The 19,533-nt window shown below is 35.3% G+C and overlaps 1 protein-coding gene across 5 annotated transcripts in view; it reads left to right on the forward strand.

Moving 5' to 3' along the window:
- Positions 1-19,533, forward strand: part of LOC124369138 (activin receptor type-2A-like) — a 64,475-nt gene that overhangs the window by 23,509 nt on the left and 21,433 nt on the right. For all 5 annotated transcript variants that reach the window (XM_046826914.1, XM_046826912.1, XM_046826913.1 and 2 more), the window contains exons 5-9: positions 126-323; positions 993-1,208; positions 3,354-3,509; positions 4,669-4,854; positions 12,272-12,441. In XM_046826914.1, coding sequence (XP_046682870.1) covers positions 126-323; positions 993-1,208; positions 3,354-3,509; positions 4,669-4,854; positions 12,272-12,441 — 926 coding nt within the window. The remainder of the gene's footprint in view (positions 1-125; positions 324-992; positions 1,209-3,353; positions 3,510-4,668; positions 4,855-12,271; positions 12,442-19,533) is intronic.

A 19,533-nucleotide genomic window follows, 5' to 3' on the forward strand; every position in this document is an offset into this window, starting at 1 on the left:
AACATACTATATTTTTAAATTGTTCTTTATTTTTTTGACATACTAATACTACTACTACTTACTATATACTATACTAATAAGGTGTCATTTAAAAAGAATTACTTTGAAAATCGTATGTATTTCAGGTTGTTGGGAGGTATCAGGAAAGGAAGAATGTGGGTCAGAGTTATGTTTAGCAATAAATAAACAAACAAAAGCTCTCAACAACACAAAATTCTGTTGTTGCACTGAGGACTTATGTAACTTGAATTACACGGAGCCACCATTCCTAGCCAGCTCTGACGATGAGGAGAGAGTTGGCTTCTCCATTACAATTGCACCACGTGAGTTGTGATGATTGACTCTATGTATGGAAACCTACATTATTTCCACTAACAGGTTTTCGTAGAATTTTGGAAAGTTGTGAATCAGTGGATTCATATTTAACAATAATATGATCGGTACTGTTTCTGATCAATTTTCATATTTCAACCAAAAATTATTAATAGTTTTAGAGATTTATACTTATTATTTTGACAAAATTATTGTTTAAAGAGCTGTGACAGTTTGAACATTTTGACCAAAACAGTTTTGAGTGTAATAAGTGATGACATAACCAATAATCAACTTGACCACATTAATTTGTTGGTCTTATTATTATGCATAACTGTGTCCATTCAATTTTTTCTGTATCTCTTATAGTTTGCAAGATCCCTTCAGTGAATATACAATTTGAAACACTGCATTCATACATACATATATTCAAGTATGTGCAAATTTAACTCTTACCAACATTTTATAATAACTATTTTAAGTGTTGATAAATAGGTATTGATATAAAAATTTATTTTTAGTGATCAAATACCCTTTATCATTCTTCCTACAAAATTTATCCCTGTCCCACCCTACATTGCCATAGATGGCACTACTTAAAATTAGCGCAATAGAAGTAAAAGTTGTAAAAGTAAAAACCTGTGAATTGGTGGCACAGTTAATGTGATGGGCTGTTACAGCTGTGGCAGCAAGCTTATCACATCGTGAGACAGTAGTTGTGTTGGTGGCTTGTTCACTGACTCTACTTGCTGTGCTGTTGGCGTTGTTTGCCATATCTCGGCGCTGGACAGATCCAGAAAAAGGCTTGCTCTCTGACTCTGTGCACTTAATGGAGGGCAACCATCGAGGGAATAATGGCCACATGATTGATCATATTAAACTCTCAGCTGTTGTAGGTAAGATATGTTGAATTTGAATTTTCTTTACTGACGGTCTTTCAGGAATATTTTTGGTTGGATCTGAATGGTTTTTATTGCTGAAGTTGTTCAGTATTTTATTAAAAATGAGTAATTTAAAATCAGCCACAAATAATCATATTATTTATTATAATAGGAAATTTTGAGGAAGTTAAAATGTTAGAAAGAGTATCCAATTGGATACAAAAAAGTTAAGCAGAGAAAATTATTATAATTTTTTTTGTGATGGAGGAAGAAGCACATTTAATTTAGGAAATATCTGTGATGTATAATATGTATAATGTTGTCAGTCTAAACTGAGACTGTTTGTTGTACTTTTGATAAGCAAAGTAAACTTTACAAGGATAATTCACACACAGGGCTTTAGCCTACCAAATGTTTTGAAGTAATTCAACAACTGTCTTTTTCCACATAATTCTATAAGATAGATTTTTGCCATATCTATTATTGAATAACCTAATTTTGGCCAGTAACCTTTCCCTCTCTCAAGCCTTAAAAGTACTATTTGGAATACAAAAGCTTTACCAAACCTCTCTAACGAGCCTCATGATAGCATTGGGAAAATACCACCTTCATCGGCAACTGTATCTTGCCAGTTTCTAGCAGTATTGAGAATATATTGCCACACATTTATCTTGTTTGCTTCATTGTGATATTAAGAATATATTGGCACCCTTATCATATTAGTTTCATAATGGAATTGAGAATACATCGGCAGCCGTATCTTGTGAATATTGAGTTCAGCTCCAGTTCACCTTTCTCTTAGAGCAACATCTGATATATGACGCTATTGCAGACTCAATTGTGTACCTAATGATACAATGAGAATACCTCTTCACTATACACTATATTTTGTAATCTAGGTGTCTTTGATGTCAAAACGATGTAGAGTTTGTTTTGAGCTTCTTTGTTGCCGACTTCTTTTGGATCTCTTCAGACAAACACGACTCAGATTTGAAGAGTCAAGTCTGCAACCGTGTCAGATAACAGACACTGCACTAAGAGAAAGGTGAACTAGAGCTGAACTCAACATTCATATTGAATCAACTGATGGGGAGCCTGGTGTTAAATTTCTATTGCTTCTGTTTGCCACCAACTGCTTTTTCATTGCCTATGCTTTGTTCTATCATCATACGGCTACTTACCGAACTGCTAATAGAAATATCTATTGGCAGTATTGTAGTCCTCATTTATTGAATGTTTATATGCCTAGGGATGCTATCTATGACTAATATGACATTTTTTATCAATCTCATCGGTGATAGTCATTTAGTCGTTTTTCATCACAATTTCTTCCATCTTGTGCTGCTATCTTGCAGAATTATTGAAACTATTTGTAACTTTCTGCAAGTACTGTTTTACTGATGTCATATTGTTATGTTGTTTTCACAGTAGTTGTATGTACAAGACAGAAGACATGTAAACTGAATTTTTGTTTAGAGATGTGAATAGTCTTTATAACTATGTATAATATGCTATAGTTTTATTTGAATAGAGTTGTTAAAATAAAAAAATTGTGAGTCTTTTTCCCATGGCAAAGCAGCCAAATCATTTCCTTCAGGTAGCATCAGTAGTGTGTCACAGTAATTATTCCAGGAGAGGGTTAAGCTACCTTTCCCAATCTATACCTTTCATTTTGTTTTCTCAAAATATCTTGCCACGTGATACATTCAGATGTTTGTTCATTAAATTGGGTTTCAAATCACTGTTTAAATAATAAAAGTTTACACACCAAATCACTAAAAATGGTGTTGTTTGATGGGATAATTTGGCTATATTTGTTATAGGTGTATTGAGTTTGTTTACACATTTATTTAGTCTGCTATTTTCTTGTTGCCATCATAGTTACCCATATGCTATTGTAAAAATATTCGCTAATGCTCAGCCAAATCCAGTGGAGTGACATGCACTATCATCAAACTCAGTGTTCCTTATATAGAAATGAAACTTCATGCACAATTTTAAGTCTATAAGTCAGTTCGTTTTCGGCAGATATGAAGCTGTAAAGCTGTTGGATAGTGTTGGGGACTTTTATACAATAATAAAATATCTTCTTCAATGTAACTTTTCTAGATACCAGTATTGGTACATAATAATAACATATGTTTGCAAATATGGTTGCAGGTCAAGGGCGCTATGGAACGGTATGGATGGGTTACCTTGAGAATCAGCAGGTTGCCATCAAAGTCTTCCCTGCATCTTATAAACAGTATTATTTCAATGAGCGAGATATCTACTGCCTTCCATTCATGGAAAACTCATCTCTACTAACTTATTTTGGTGAGTAGTATACTTTATGACGGAAACAACTAGTGTGACATTGTTGTAGCCAAATCTCGCTGCCCTAAATCTACCAAATACCTCTCCTCCAAGTAGTTGGGTACTATAAAAATGTCAAATTATTATTATCCATAATTCAGTAACATGACTTAGTACTTTAAATTATGAGTTTTTCAAGTACTGTGTTTTTTCGTTGCTAATGTTTCTCAGACATAATTAAAATTGTTTCTCGCTGAATTTCATACACAGTATATTATAATTCTGGTTTAAATATAAATTTTTATGTAATCTGAGATAAAATTATGTGGATTATTATATGGACATGTCTACCCATAAATATTGCCACAAACTAAGCAGGAACAGGCAATATGATAAAAATGAAATTCAATGTTAGTTTTATGATTTTAAAAATGAAATTCTTAATAAATAAAAAATAGTGAGTGTACTGTCGGTGAAGCTAGAATATACCCAATATCAACTTAAGATCAGCAAAAGAGAGGGCCAGCAGTGAAGGTGATGTATGATGTGGTATATGAGACAGACAGCCGTCGGTATAGTTGGCTTAATATAGCAGTCAAATTTAAATCATAAGAGAGAGAGAGTACTCTTGGTCATGCCAATTTGTGCTTTTAGTTACGTTTGGAACAGTAAGTGCTAATTATTTTCCTAATGAATCTAAAAGCCAGTGACACAGAGAACTACCGGTGTAACTGTTTATTTATTTAATTGGTAAAGGATATTTTAAAACTAGATGTTAAAATATTATAAGTTTTCTGGCAAATGATTGTCTACCAATTAGAAGATTTAAACTTATATATAAGAATACTTATTTACCAAATGGATCTGTTAACTTTGAAACAAATTGAAAATCTTAATGTATTGTGACACCATTCTGATCTCTAAGATTATGAATAAAGAATTTTGTATATTGTCTATTGTCTATGTCAAATAACCAAAGAATGGACAAAATTGTAATACAGGATAGAAAATGTGTTGTGTTTGTAGTCATGCTGCAAATGACTTTTAGAAATATTTTTTTATAAAATTATAAGTTTGTTTATGTCAAAGGTTTGAAGTCCATGTGTGAAGAACGTGTACAAACCATGTGTAGTGTAGGAAGCTAAAAGTATAAAGTCTGGGTGTGTTGTTGTTTGTATAGGTTGCAGTGAGAAGATAAGCTTGGATAGCAACTGTGCAGAGTACTTACTTGTTCTGTCTTACTGCTCCAATGGATGTCTGCAAGATTACATTCGTCTGCACACGCTGGACTTCAACACTTTCTGTCGAATGGCTCTCTCAATTGCCAAAGGATTAGCATTTCTTCATATGGATATTCACAGGGGAGGTGAGTATTATGTAGGAAAACAAAACTATAAGAAGCGCAGGTTCCATGTTTTAACATGAACTTTTAAAGTCTTAAACTATTCTTAAACATTTCACACTGAAATTTAATATTCTGCCATTACCCCTTTTAAGTCAGACAGCCGTAATAGTCCCTCATGGTACATTGAAATTCGCAGCTGACAGCTGTGATAGACACCCATCAATGATTTTTGTTTTTGGGTTATTATTAATCCACATGCTGTGTATATCCTTGTCAAACATGCAAAAATCACTAAACATGAAAACATGAACTATGGAAAGTGTGTCAAATTAACTTAAAACAATGTTTACACAAAAACATACAATGTTAAATATTTAGACTTTCATAATTTCTGTACAGACATTCATCAAGGGAGTAAAAAGGTTTGTCAATGAACCAGTCTTTCAGCTTCTTCTTTGGAGTTGTTAGTAGACTATTCTTGAGACTTGTTGGTAGAGCATTGAAAAATCTTGTTTCAGCATAGGACTACTTTTTCTGGAAGAGTGCTAGGCGATGTGTAGTTAGGGTAATCTGTTGGGAGTGCCTTGTATTATGTTGATGAATGTGGATAAGTCTCTGTAGATTCTCTTGTACAGCATACATAATTACTTGTTATATGGATGGAGGGCACTGTGAGTATTCCCCATTCCCTGAATGCATCCTTGCATGACTCTCTTGGCTTCAGTCCAGCTAGTATCCTTACAGCACGCTTTTCTAGGACAAATACTCTTTGGATATTTTCTCCTGATGTGCCTCCTCAAACCAAAATTCCATATCTTATATGATTTTCAAAAAGTGCTTAGTATGTGACTTTTTTAACTGCTTCTACATTGGAAATCGGTCTAGTTCTTCGAATTGAATACAGTGCCGAGTCCAGTTTACTACATAAGTACTGTTTATGAGCTTAGAGAAATTTTTGGCCTTCAACAGTTTGATTTAATTGGAATTTCAGAATCCTGGTTTAAGCCGAGTATTCAGTCAAGCGAAGTTTTCCTTCCTGGTTATGTTTTGCAACGGAACGATAGAACAGGAAAAAATGGCGGAGTTGTTGCAGTGTATATTAGGGAGGGCTTAAATTTTAAACCGCTTCTTTTTCCGCCTTCTGAGTACTCGGCTGGGCCAGAATTTATGTTTATTGAAATTGGTTTGTCTGGTTCAGATGTACTACTACTGGGAGTGTGTTATCGCCCACCCAGAGTTGGACATATGACAGATTTTGAAAATGCTCTCTTGCACCACATGCACAGATATAGTCGTATATTGATCATGGGCGATTTCAACACTGATTTGATGAAAAATAATCAACACTATAACTACAGACAGCTGACTTCCATGTTTGACTCGTGTAATCTTACAATACTGCCACTGGAGTCAACTCATCACACTGCCGAGTCTGACACACTTCTTGACCTCATGGTGGTTTCGGAACCACAAGATATCATCCTTCATGCGCAGCTTCCAGTCCCTGCCATATCAAAACATGACCTAATCTATTGTGTTTATTCAGTAAATATACCTAAGATTAAAACTAGGTTTATCAAGTATAGAGACTTTAAAAACATGAATGAGGCTGAATTTATGTCCGATATTTTATTGCTCCCATGGCATAACCTAGAGAATCTTGACTCTGTTGATGACATGGTGGATGGTTTTAATAAACAAATTTTATCTGTTTATGATAAACATGCTCCTTATGTGACAAAACGAATAAATAAGAGGCACCCAGTGCCATGGATGAGAAAGGATATTCTTAGCCTGATGGCCCATCGCGATAGCTTATATCGAAGAGCGAGGCGCTCTAATGACCAGATACTTATGGATCAGTACCGTTTAATTCGAAACAGGGTTAAACAACTTCTGCGTAATTCCAGGCTGAGATATACTCGAGGTCTTTTTGAGAATAGGAAACAGTCGTCAAGCGACTTATGGCGTAAGGTTAAAAGCCTTGAAATAGGAAAACAACGTATTTCACAGCCAGTTCTTATACCTCTGAATGAGTTGAACCAATTTTTTACATCTTGTAGTCAAAGTTTCAGTCAGGAAAAAGTGGAGGACTACTTAAAACATCTTCAAAACCTACCTCGCCGTAGTTGTGGTTATCCTGAGTTTACTTTTAAACCTGTGATACAAGGTGACGTGTTGAAAGCTATACGCCGTATTTGCAGTAATGCTGTTGGGTACGATGGCATCCCAATACGCCTCATAAAGAATATTCTATTTGCTGTCCTTCCAATAGTCACATTTATTTTCAACACGTCTCTTAGGAGTGGTATTTTCCCATCACAATGGAAGTCTGCTTTTGTCCGTCCTCTTAATAAGATTTCAGCACCAGCGTCATGTTCAGATTATAGGCCGATAAATATTCTTCCTGCATTATCTAAACGCCTAGAGAGAATTGTGCACTGCCAATTCACTGAATATCTATCTTACAACAACATATTTAATGACTATCAATCTGGTTTTCGGACCAACCACAGTACAGAAACTGCACTTTTAAAAGTGACGGATGACATTAGGCTTGCTATGGATCACAGACAGGGCACAATTCTCACTCTTTTCGATTTCTCAAAAGCTTTCGACAGCGTAAACCATAAAGTATTGCTAGCTAAACTAAGGCTAATAGGGTTTTCTAGTCATGTATTAACTTGGCTGAGATCTTATCTGTCAGGGAGACGGCAGTGTGTAAAAGTGGATGACATGACTTCGGACTGGGAAATTGTTACTTGTGGGGTGCCACAGGGATCGATTCTTGGTCCTTTATTATTTGTACTGTACGTGAACGACATTCATTCTGTACTTAAACATAGCTCATATCACATGTATGCTGATGACCTGCAAATCTATTCACACTTTAAAATTGACTCCATTAAAATTGGCCATGCGGCCCTAACTTTGCCTGTAAAAATAAAGAATTTTTCATTTCATTTCATGTGTCCACGATAAGCATTCATCTGTAATTACACCCAGATGTTTTGTTGTATAGACTTGCTGTAAGTTTGGCAGTGGTGATAACTCGTCTTTCTTTCTTCCCAGTATAAATAGTTTGGTCTTGGTTTCGTTGAAAACCAAGTCTTTTCTACGACAGTATTCTTGGGCCTTGTTAACAGATATAAAACTTTTGAATTCTAGTTGTTCTGTGGTGCTATCACAAGTTAGTAAATCAGTGTCTTCAGCAAACATTACAATTAACTATAGTCTTGAATATATTTTGGAAGGTCAAGGGTTAAGAGCACAAACAGGACTGGTCCTAGGACAGACCCTTAGGGATACCTCTTTCCATAGGTGCTCTCTCAGATTTCACGGTTTTGGTTTCCTTTAGTTCAACGAGTTGGCTTTGTTTACACAAATAGCTGCAAAATTATCTTGCTGCCACACCATGCATCCCCAAGGCTTGTAATTTATATAGAATTTAACCATGTCCAAGACAGTAAAAAGCCATACTAAAGATCTAAAAATACTCTTGAAACATATTTTTAATATCTTAGATTATTCTCAATGAACTCTACAAGATCTGCAAGTGCTGTATTTGTAGATCTGCCTGATAACAAGCCATGATGCATTTTGACTAGTAAATTATTTCTTTTTAAGTGCTTAATAAGTATTAAGGACTACCCTTTCAAACACCTTAGAAACAATGGTTAGTAAGAAAATGGGAGAAAATGCTTTCAGCTATACATCTGTTGATTAATTGTGTCAGATAAGAAAGTTCTTCTTTTGCAATATTTTAGCAGTTGTGATGGAATATTCTCAATACCTGAAGACAGTGTAGGTTTCAATAAGGTTAAAATGCTACTCTCCATGGGGACTATTTGACGTTATGTTTCAATTTGACCTCGGATACAGTCCATTATTCTGTAAAGTCTTTTTCTGCAATGGTAGAACAGTCATCATTAAAATGATTAGCCTGATTAGATTGTAAGGGGTTCTCAACTTTTTTTCTATTGATGTTTAGAGAGGAAGGTGTGAAAAACAAGTTTTTGGAGCTGTTTCACTGTTTATGACTCTCCAAATTGCTTTACTTTTGTTGGATGCTTCAGATATTGATTGTGCATTCGAGTTTTTGCGGATGCTTATTAATTTTTGATCATATGTCTTCTTACTTATATTAGCTGCAAGTCTATCTTCTTCCTTATCTCTCAGAATGTACTTGTGCTGGACATCTAGAAAACAATTTTTAAAGGCAATGGCTTCTGGGTTAAAATATTTCTTCTGATTGTTACTTGAACCTCGAGACTTTTTTTCTGGGCAAATTATTTTGATCGCTACCATAATAGTATTTATAATCTATACAATAAGGGAAATAGGGAACAGGCCTCTTCAACATCTGTTGCATCCTTCACTCTGTCCCATGTTTGAATTTCCAATAGATCCTTAAGCTGTTTTAAATTTTGGTGGTTGAAGCTCCTGTGAGTTGATGTTGGATGACCTTAAGTTTTGAAGGAATTTGTATTTTGCAGTATTGGCCTGTGTGATCCAAAATTCCAGTATTGATGATCTCTACTGTAGTATGGTCTAAGGGCATGTTAGAGTATTTTTTGTAATTATTGGTACTGGCAGGGACAATCTCTGAATGTTGTAAGACAAAATTACTTCATTGAGTTTGTTGTTTTCACTTTCTTTTTCCTATGTCATATTCAAGCAGTCAATGTTGAAGTCTCCTACAATGCAAATTGAGCTGTTGTCAGTTGGTAGAAATTCTAGTAAATTGTTTAATGCTTGAAGCCCTTCGTCTAAAGAATCACTTGGAGGTCTGTACAGACCAACTATATACAGCCAATTGTTCTTATGAATTTGAACATCAACTGCTGCTACTTCAAAAACCAGCTCTACACTGTGTTCATTTGTTAAAATTTCTTCGGTTGTATTGTCAATAAACTGGATTTAAATATGAGGTCTGTTCACAAAATATTGCAACTTTTTTTTTCAAAAATTATTTATTCATCAATCTCAATTTTGTCCCTTTTAACGTAATCCCCATTAGTATTATACACTTGTGCGAACGTTTTTTCCATTCCTGAAACCACTTCATAACTTGGCCAAAAAATTATGCACAAGTAACGATATGTGAGCAGGGGCGTTATCGTGGTGCATGCAGATAATATTCCTAATAGACAGTTCTATAAACCAAAAATTATCATAACCTTAAACCTCATGTTTTGTTACCGGTAATGACTCTCTGAACCAAATTTGGACCATTGCAGACAGAGTCTAACAGCTCATTAGCAATGGTAATGCGCTGCAGTTTTAGGTCAAAAACTAATTGTGATTCGACGATTAGCCAATTCTTCATTTCATCAATGTTTTTGTCATTCACATCTTCTCGGCCCTCTGAAAACGTTTTGTACTACCGATAAATGTTGCTTCAGTCCAAGGTAGCATCTCCATGAGCCACAGTCAACATTTGGCATGCGTCCACAGACTTAATTTAGTTTTTAACACAAAATTTGATGCAGATTCTTTGATACATTTTTTTCTTTGAATAGGCACAAATCGAAGATGAGCCACAACACGTGCAAGCAAATCAGCTGTCAACAATTAACTGAACATTAAAAATGGCTGAACTTGTTGGCGTACTTGACAGACGTGTACCAACATTATGCCACAAAGAAAAATTAAAAAACGAAAATACATAACCCACAGAATAACAGACTTCGTATGGCCACTCCTCCTTTGTTATGGTCCTGTTTACCAAATGCAGCTACAAGGTCATAATTAATTAGTTTCTCAGTCAAAATTTTATCTGCATGTAACCCATGTTCTGTGAGAATTACATAATATGGATTTGATGTTAAAAGTAAAGTCTATTTATCTTATTAATTCTGCCCAAATTTCTATCTATGTTTTCGTAACAGATTTTGTCTTGGTCAAATTTAAATTTAGGAAAGTTCTGGACCAAGTTCTCCTCGAATGGTTTATCTCTAAAAAATGTTGAGTGTCAGAATTGGATTTTGGAGTGGAGAATTGATGGATGTATTAAACTGTAAAGATGAATAACGTTGTTCCAAATTTTCATTTAATTGTTCAGTCAAGGTGAGTTTTATTAGTTTTTCTAGACAGGGTTTAGCTAGCTCCCTCAGTAATAATTTTGTCCAGTTTTTTAGACAGTGTTTGACTGACTCACTCAATTCAAATGGTGATTACTCATCTTCGAGTTATGTCCGCTGGTTAAAACTCCTGGTTTTTCAATAACCCTGTCAATGTTTTTTCCACCTCTTTGAGTAACTGAGCAGTATATGGTAGAGAGATTTTTTCCTGTTCTGGGTTTTTGTAACAATAGAGTGAGTTTGATCTGTGTAGTAGTTGGAGACTGTTTTGTGATATCAAAGTTCTGCTGAGGAGGATTGTTGAGTAACCTTGTTTTTCCAGAATAAGGAGGCATAGTTAGCTTGCTTTTTGCCACTTGTAAAGGAATGCTAAAGTGATTCTTCTTTCTAAGTTTCCCTTTTGCATTACTCTTGTCCAAGTTGGAGGAAGTATAGGAGGTTTTAATTTATTAGATTTTTTCGTCAATTTCTTTTGAAGATACTGCTGCCTCTGTACTTAAATTTTCCTGGCTACATGCACGTAATATTGGTCTTCCTTGAGGATATTTTAAAAATGATTTCAGTTTTTTTCTTAGCATATATATTTCAAACTCCATGTCATCTTGTGTCTTTAAGGTTAATAAACTCAGGTGCTGAAGAAATGGGGAGTTCCATGAGGAGGGTTTTCAGCAAGCTGGTTTTCTGTGCAACTATGCCACTAATGAAGGTGTTACAGACTGTTTCTTTTTGGGATTCTAATTTAATTTAAAAACCTGAAATTAACCTTTCCAATTTTGAAATGTTTTTACTTGTTCATTAATTAGGTAAGTTTATTTATTTATTCATTGTTACTATCTTCATAAGTTTCTGAATCTCTTGTTTCAGAAGTTTTTTCTTATCCAGATGAGATTGTAAGCCCTCTACCTGCTGATGCAGCTCGTCAATCATATTATTATACCTCTCTGCCTTTGTCTCCAATTCATTCAATAATTTCTTTGCAACCTAATGAACCTTCCATTCTCATGATCTTTTCTTTTAAAAAGCCTAGTTCTCTTTTTAAATTGGAACTTTCATGTAATTGTAAGTATATGTAATTGGAATAATTATGAGTGTATAAGATGGAGACCATAAGTGGAAATGTGGTTAATGAATGTAGTATGTGGCCACACTCGAAGTTGAAAACATAGAAATTGAATTAAATACATAATATAAAAGCTAAACAAACATTTACGATCAGAATAGAAAATGTTCAAACCTATATGAGTTATTAGTAGAAAAAAATAAAAACAGAGAGAAAAATGTCATATATTTCTAAACTGGTATATTTCTATTTTGTTACATATATTTTAATTAAGGTGTTTGTTAATTGCTTTCAGACAAGAGTAAGCCATGTGTTTGCCACCGAGATGTAAACACCCGGAACATCTTGGTGAAGGCAGACCTGAGTTGTTGTCTCTGTGATCTTGGGCTGGCTATCAAACTAAGTGGTTCCCATTACTACACTCTGGGAGAAGAACAACATGCAGAGACCAAATCCATTAGTGATGTAAGTTCCACTTAGATTACCACATTATTTGGTTAAGACTTCAAAGCCATTATCTAGTTTGTACACAATATCATGATAAATTCATTTAGACACCAATGCACGTATTAATGTTATATGGAGAAAGTTAACCCTCTCCCGCTCGCAAGGCATGAATCGGCCACCACATAGCCACTGTAGCCTAAAAGGCACAGATCGGCACGCACTGCTTTATCTACTAGAGCCGATAAGTGCTGCTCTCGAGTAGCAATAGTTTGTACTACTACGGGTTGTTTGCTATCAGGAGACCATTTACTTTACTTTTACAGTAGATTTATTCCATTATTTTGCTATTAATATTAGTTGTGCGGAAACAATGGCGGGTTGTAGTCGTACACTTCGTGACAGTGAAATCGATCTCGTTATTAGTAGTGATTGCGACGATTCAAGTGAGTGTAGTGATGTACCAGAGCTTTCTAAAGTGGTTGGTGGCATTGAGGATGTAGTTCGGAGTGATCACAGTGGCAGGGGCAGTGACGGCGAGCCAGACAATGACCTTCACCAAGTAATTGCGCAACAAACAACCCGGTGCCCAGCTGTCCGTGTGCCCCCTCCCTGGTTTCATACAATCAACTTCATTGAACCAATATATAGTAAAATAATTAATATATATAATTATAGTTAATTACAATGACAGAACGTATGTAAGTTGAGGCGCCGCGTATTTTGACCAAGCGTGACCGGCAGAGCGAATTAATTGAGGTTAGAAGCACCGTGAGCGCCTGGAAACAATGCGAGCGGGAGAGGGTTAAATATCTTGATGAGTAAATATTTTTGAATAGAATAAGAAAAGGATTTGGATGTTTGCCATTGTTAGAAATATAATTTTTTTTAAATAGAACACTGCGTTTCAAGTGTTTCAAGCGGTCTATCCTTTTCTTCAGGTCTCAAAAGAAACTTGAGGGATAAGGTTAAACGAGCACAAAATTTAAAACTAAAGAAAGTATAGAGGAGGATAAAAAAGGACACTTCAAATAGTAAATATAAGAATGCTGAACTGTTTAAAATTAGAAACAATCTGAAAATGGTAGAACATTGAGAACAATGTTGGGCAATGGTCACCATTTGGAAAATCCATTACTATCTTTGTTTAATACTCCTAATTTGTATATATTTCCCTATCAATTTTAATTAGAGAATGAATTTCTCGTATTTACTTCCTTTTGTAAGGATCTAATTGTGGATGGCATGTTTGAAAGTCAGCCTCATTGGGTTTACATCTTTTGCATTCACTTTATGGATTATTTCATTCATACAATAGTACATTATATTGATCAGCTTCGCAGCTGTTGTATTGTTTGGTCGAGAGTAAGGTTACGTTCGTGTTGCTGTGCGTTGTTTACGTTTGTAATTCTCTCATTACGTTTGTTGTTAGGGAATTTTTATTATGCCCCTTTTATTAGATACATTGGTACTTTGGGATTATACTGACCACACCCAGACATGAATCGTTATTTGACATTTAGCTTCTACTGATTAATAGATTAGCGTAGAACAATATTTCGTCAATATAAAACAGGAATTGTCTTATCGCAAACCCCTCCCCATCCTCAGACAGTTGACATTTAGCTTCTACTGATTACTAGATTAGCGTAGAACAATATTTCGTCAGTATAAAACGGGAATTGTCTTATCGCAAACCCCTCCCCATCCTCAGACAGTTGACATTTAGCTTCTACTGATTACTAGATTAGCGTAGAACAATATTTCGTCAGTATAAAACAGGAATTGTCTTATCGCAAACCCCTCCCCATCCTCAGACAGTTGACATTTAGCTTCTACTGATTACTAGATTAGCGTAGAACAATATTTCGTCAGTATAAAACAGGAATTGTCTTATCGCAAACCCCTCCCCATCCTCAGACAAAGTCGAGCGGTCTAGTGGATAACGTGATTGCAGAGTCTCGCCGCCCGTTCGCTTTGTTGTACTTCCGTATTTTACCCCTACATTTCTCCAAACACAACAATTCAACAAAAACAAACATTACCAAACATAAACTAAACTCTTTATTGAAAAAAACACACAAAACTTTATTCTTGATCACACTCCGCCACCCAAAATGCGAGTGCCTCCGGCCGAAGATGAAGCCCGCGAAGCTGATGTCAACGAAAGAAAAACATCCCTCGAGATAGTACCTATCAGTAAAATATAATTCTAGAGGGGCTGATCAGAAATATAAATTGAATTGTAATGGAAAGGCAATTATGTACCGTGCAAAAAACTTAAATAATCATGTGATGCCGCGCGGCCTGCCGTAATCGGGATTCTCGAGAAAGATAAGATAACAGCGACAACAATACCGATCACAATACCTGGAAATGCTTGTTAATTGATGGAATGTTAGTTCTGTTACTCAAATACATCGTTTTATAACATTTTAAGTTCATTGAAAAAAGTTTAAGCGAATCTGACCTCATTAACAATTGATAATCTTTGTAAGTTTGTAATTTCAGAGATGTTTTTTACTTCTATCATGTTTGTTTCTATAAATTTATATTTTTGTGTTCTTCATACTGGTGTGGTTGGTATAATCCCAAAGTACCGATTTATTTTAGTATAGTGTCAAATATTGATTTGTGAATATATTGTAACATTACATACAACGTCCATGCAACTTACAAAAACTGTGCCCGTGTCACATTTAGTGAAAAAAATAACAACTGGACTTCTATATAAGGTAGGCTTTTGAAATTTTGTAATTAGGTTAAGGGGTAGATATAGTTTACTGGGATATAACAGGAAATCAGCATAAATGTTTTTTGAAACCATTTATTTGTGCTAAAAAAGTTTTTTTTTAACTTTAATTTTTTTCTAAATTTTTATTTTTTTATAAGTTTAAATTACATTTATGCAACTACAAGTTACCAACTGAACAAGGGCATTTTATAAGCAAAAAAATGGTAAAGAAATCATCAATATCTGTTAAAAAATAAAAAAGTTATGATACATTTTGTGAAAGCTTGCAAAACTGCTGAAAATGCCCTTGGCGTTTCTAAGTAGTACTTTTGGAAAATAGGCTGGCGTGCAAAGGGTTAGGAAACAAATGTTAAAATCAAGTTCTTAAAAATTTACTCTGTCTTGTAACGGTCAGCCTCACTTAAATAAATTTACATATTCTTCTGTATCCATTTTCATAAAAAATAGAATGAAGAATAGTGAAAATGTTATTCTCTTTATTTATGTATATATAAAAAATAGAAACAAGATATTTAAATAATTTATTAAGAACAAATTTTAATTCGTGTTTAAAAATTTACTTTCAAGAGTTATAGTCAGCACATTTTCCAAAAATTCTTTTAACTTCATTACTGTTTATGTAATAGTTTATATAATTTTGTTTCAATTTTTTTTATACATCTCACACAGTACATAAGTACCATTTATAAAAGAAAAATTTTAATTTGTATGTTTGGCCTGGTTCCCAATTAATTCACAATTGTAATTTTAAAATTTAATTCTGTTAGTTCTTTTTTGTGTGATTTTTCAAACAATCAAAATTCATTTGAGCTATTTGTAAATTTCTCTCAGAATAGTTTTTTTATATCCATTGAAATCCTGTTCAAGTTTTGAAACTTTTCTCAATAAAATAATTTCATCTAAATGATAAACTGATCTTTCAGTTCTTTTTCTTTCTGAAAATTATTTTTTAGTTCATCAAATATTTTGAAATGGTCATTGAATTGAATTTTTACAATTACATCAAACAGATTTATTCCTTTACTAATACTGTTAATTCTTATTAATTTAAAATCTAAATCATTTTTCACGTGTAGATAATTTAAATCAATAATATCGATGATTTCTGACAATTTTGGGTAGCTCGTGTATATGTAAATTAGCTCTCATGATATCTTTATTAATTTGGTACTGAACAGTCAAGTCACGTCTGAACAGTATAGCACTAATTAGATTTTTACAAGGCTTGAGAGACATCACTGCAGATCTTAAGGTTTTTTAGAATTGTGCAGATTTTTCTATTGTAAATGTTATTTTAGCATTAAGTCCTTAAGTCTGACAGCTATTATTAATTACAATTTTTGGTGTGGTATGAGTTGTTGTCAGTGATTATTTATTAATATTGTCTTGTAGATGAAGCATTACTAACATAATAACAATTACAACGATACTTTTTCAACAAAATCCGCCAACGCATAATAGAGCACAACCACTTTAAAATTACGCTTGCACAAATCAAATCAAATCAAAAATCAAATCAAAAATATCTTTATTACGTTTATCGTCAAGATAAGTATAGTGTCATACAATATTACTGAGGAGGAAGTACAATTCTGAGTAATTTTTCAAAAGTCTGGTTGAGTTTGCCAGCTCATGAATTCTTCAATGCTGTAGAAGGGTCGATTGAGAAGCCAGGTCTTCAAGTGACGAGCGAATTGTTGTTGATCCACTTTTTTTCAGCATCTCTGGCAAACAGTTCCACATTTTGGCGCCGATGTAACTTGGCTTATGTTCAGTGCTGCGGAGTCGGTTGCACAGGAAGGCAGTAGTCAGTGGCCCGTCTGGTGGTGTTGTAGTGATGGAAATTGCTCACCCCTTTCTGCTATGCCTGGAGTCTTGATGTGGGACATACGTTACTGTTTCCAGGATGTACAGGCCTATGACTGTTTTTAAGATTTTGAGGTGCTTGAAAGCATCCCTGCAAGACTCTCGTTGGTTGGAGATTACCCAGTATGTCGTATGGCTTTTTTTTGTTTCAGAAGTATGGCGTTGCAGGTTGCCAGAAGTTGTCCCCTCCCCAAGCTGCTATCCCATAGCGGATATAGGATTCAAACAGGGAGAAGTATGCAATCCTCGTGGTCATGGTGTTTCCTATATTTTTTTATTCGTCGTATTACATACAGTCTGGTGCTTAGCTTTTTGCAGAGGTTGTTGATGATGTTGGTGTCCAAGAAAGGTCTGGTCAACTGTTACCCCAAGGTACTTGGTAAAGGTGGTGTCATCGGTCTCTGGTAGCCTTGGAGTTTTTTTTCTACACCTCCCTAGAATGAGCTGTTTTGTCTTCTTCTCGTTCACAAACTAGGTCATTGTTATGACAATATTGGATAGCCATATTCACTGCTGTGTATGCATCTATTTCTAGTTGACCAGGAGTTCTTCTGCCGAGCAAGAGCACTGAGTCATCAGCATACATGATGCAGTTGCTGTATTCCTGTATATACTTAGGGAAGTCATTTGTGAAGAGAATGAACATAATGGGTCCCAACACAGAGCCCCTGGGGTACACCTCTTGTGATCTTTTTTGTGCTTGACCTGACCTTTTCCGTTTCTCTATTACTGTTGTATCTTAGCTCAACCATTTGTGTTCGTTCCGTTAAGTAGCTGGTAAACCATGCTTTTGAGGTTCCACGAATTCCAAGTGTCATTAACTTTTTCAGAAGGTGTTCATGGTCAAGACTATCAAAGGCTTTACTATAGTCTAGAAAAATGGCAGTTGATGTGTTCCCATCTTCATGCTGATCTAGTAGGAACTCTACAAGATTAATCAGTGCTGTGGTTGTAGATTTACCAGGTAGGAAGCCGTGCTGATATTCTGTTAAGAGATTGTTGTTTGAAAGATGTTCGAGAAGTCTAATCAGCACTAATTTTTCTATTACTTTGGATATGGTTGGGATTAGTGAGATAGGCCTGTAGTTGCCTGCTTTTGTGGCATCACCTTGTTTGAACTTGGGGTAACACTTTTGAAAGTTTCAGGGCAGACGGGAAAACTCCTGATGAAAAAGATAGATTAGTAATGTGCACCAGTGGTTCTATAAGTTCGTCTTGGCACTTTTTCAGGACTATGGTAGATAAGTCATCGTATCCTGCTGAGGCTTTGACTTCAATCCACTAATAATGTTGGCAGCTTCTTCTGAATTAGTTTTGGCTTTCAGTGTCAGGTTGGGGATGTAACTATTTTCGGTCGGAGTAAATGGTTGTTTATTGTTCAGCCCATTGTTTATGATGGTTTTTCTTCAGCCATGTTGACAAAAAAGTTGTTGAGATAGTCTGCCATCCGCACTGGGCTGGACGTAACCTGGCCACCTACCTCGAGTTGGGTGAGGGCATTTTTGTTTTCTTTTGGCTGCCTTTCTAAGTTATGACATCCCAGATGGCTTTTGTTTTATTATCCGCATCTGTTATCTTAGCTATTGTGTCTTGTTGTCTTAGGTGGCGGAGTTGCAAGTCATATTCTTTCTTGAGATGGGCAGCGTGTCTTTTATGTTCCTCGCTACCAGTGGTGTTGTAAGCGTTTTGAGCGAAAAGAAATCTTTGCCTCAAATTTTTGAGCATTAGGGTTGTTGAGAGTGTGTTTATTTTTGTTTCCGCTTCTTTTGCACCTGGTATGTTTCACTGGACATGCTTGATTGAGTGCTGCAAGAAGAGTTCGGCTGAAATTGTCATATGCTTTCATTAACTTCATTGGAGTTGTATACTTCTGTCCAGATTTCTTGACTAAGGAGATGTTTCATTGTCAGTATGTTTTCTGTGACTCATGTTTCTACCCCTCCAACAAGTTGTGGTTGGCGTTTGAGTTTTTCTTCCCTTTATGACACACAGTTGTCCCGTATGATCTGATATGCTGGTTTCTATTACCTTTACAGTGATTTCTTCTTCTCTGATGTTGCAGCATACACAGTCCGATGGATGTTCTTGATGTTGGTGTTATCCGAGTGGCAGGGAGGTTCTTTCTATAGAGGTTGTAGCTTGCCAGGGTCTCGATCAGTAGTGTTGTGTCGTTTTGATTTTTCAGGCAGTCGATATTTATGTCACCCATTAGAATGATGGGGTGTTGCTGAGACTGTAAGTTTTCTAGGGCTTCAGCTAGCACTTCTAGGCCAGACTCGAGGTTGTTATCTGGTCTGTAAATACCTACTATAATGAAAATTGACTTGCCCCCAAGCAGAGATTAACAAATAGCTGATGCCTCTCAACTGTGACATGTTTGTTTATATATATAGCAAACAAAAATTTTGTTTTGCTGTAAAAGACTTTTGCCACTGGAGGGATTTGAACTACTGATCCTAAGGGTAATTTTTACAGTGGTTTTTATCAGTTGA

Source organism: Homalodisca vitripennis, chromosome X (assembly GCF_021130785.1).
Source record: "Homalodisca vitripennis isolate AUS2020 chromosome X, UT_GWSS_2.1, whole genome shotgun sequence".
Taxonomy (NCBI): domain Eukaryota; kingdom Metazoa; phylum Arthropoda; class Insecta; order Hemiptera; family Cicadellidae; genus Homalodisca; species Homalodisca vitripennis.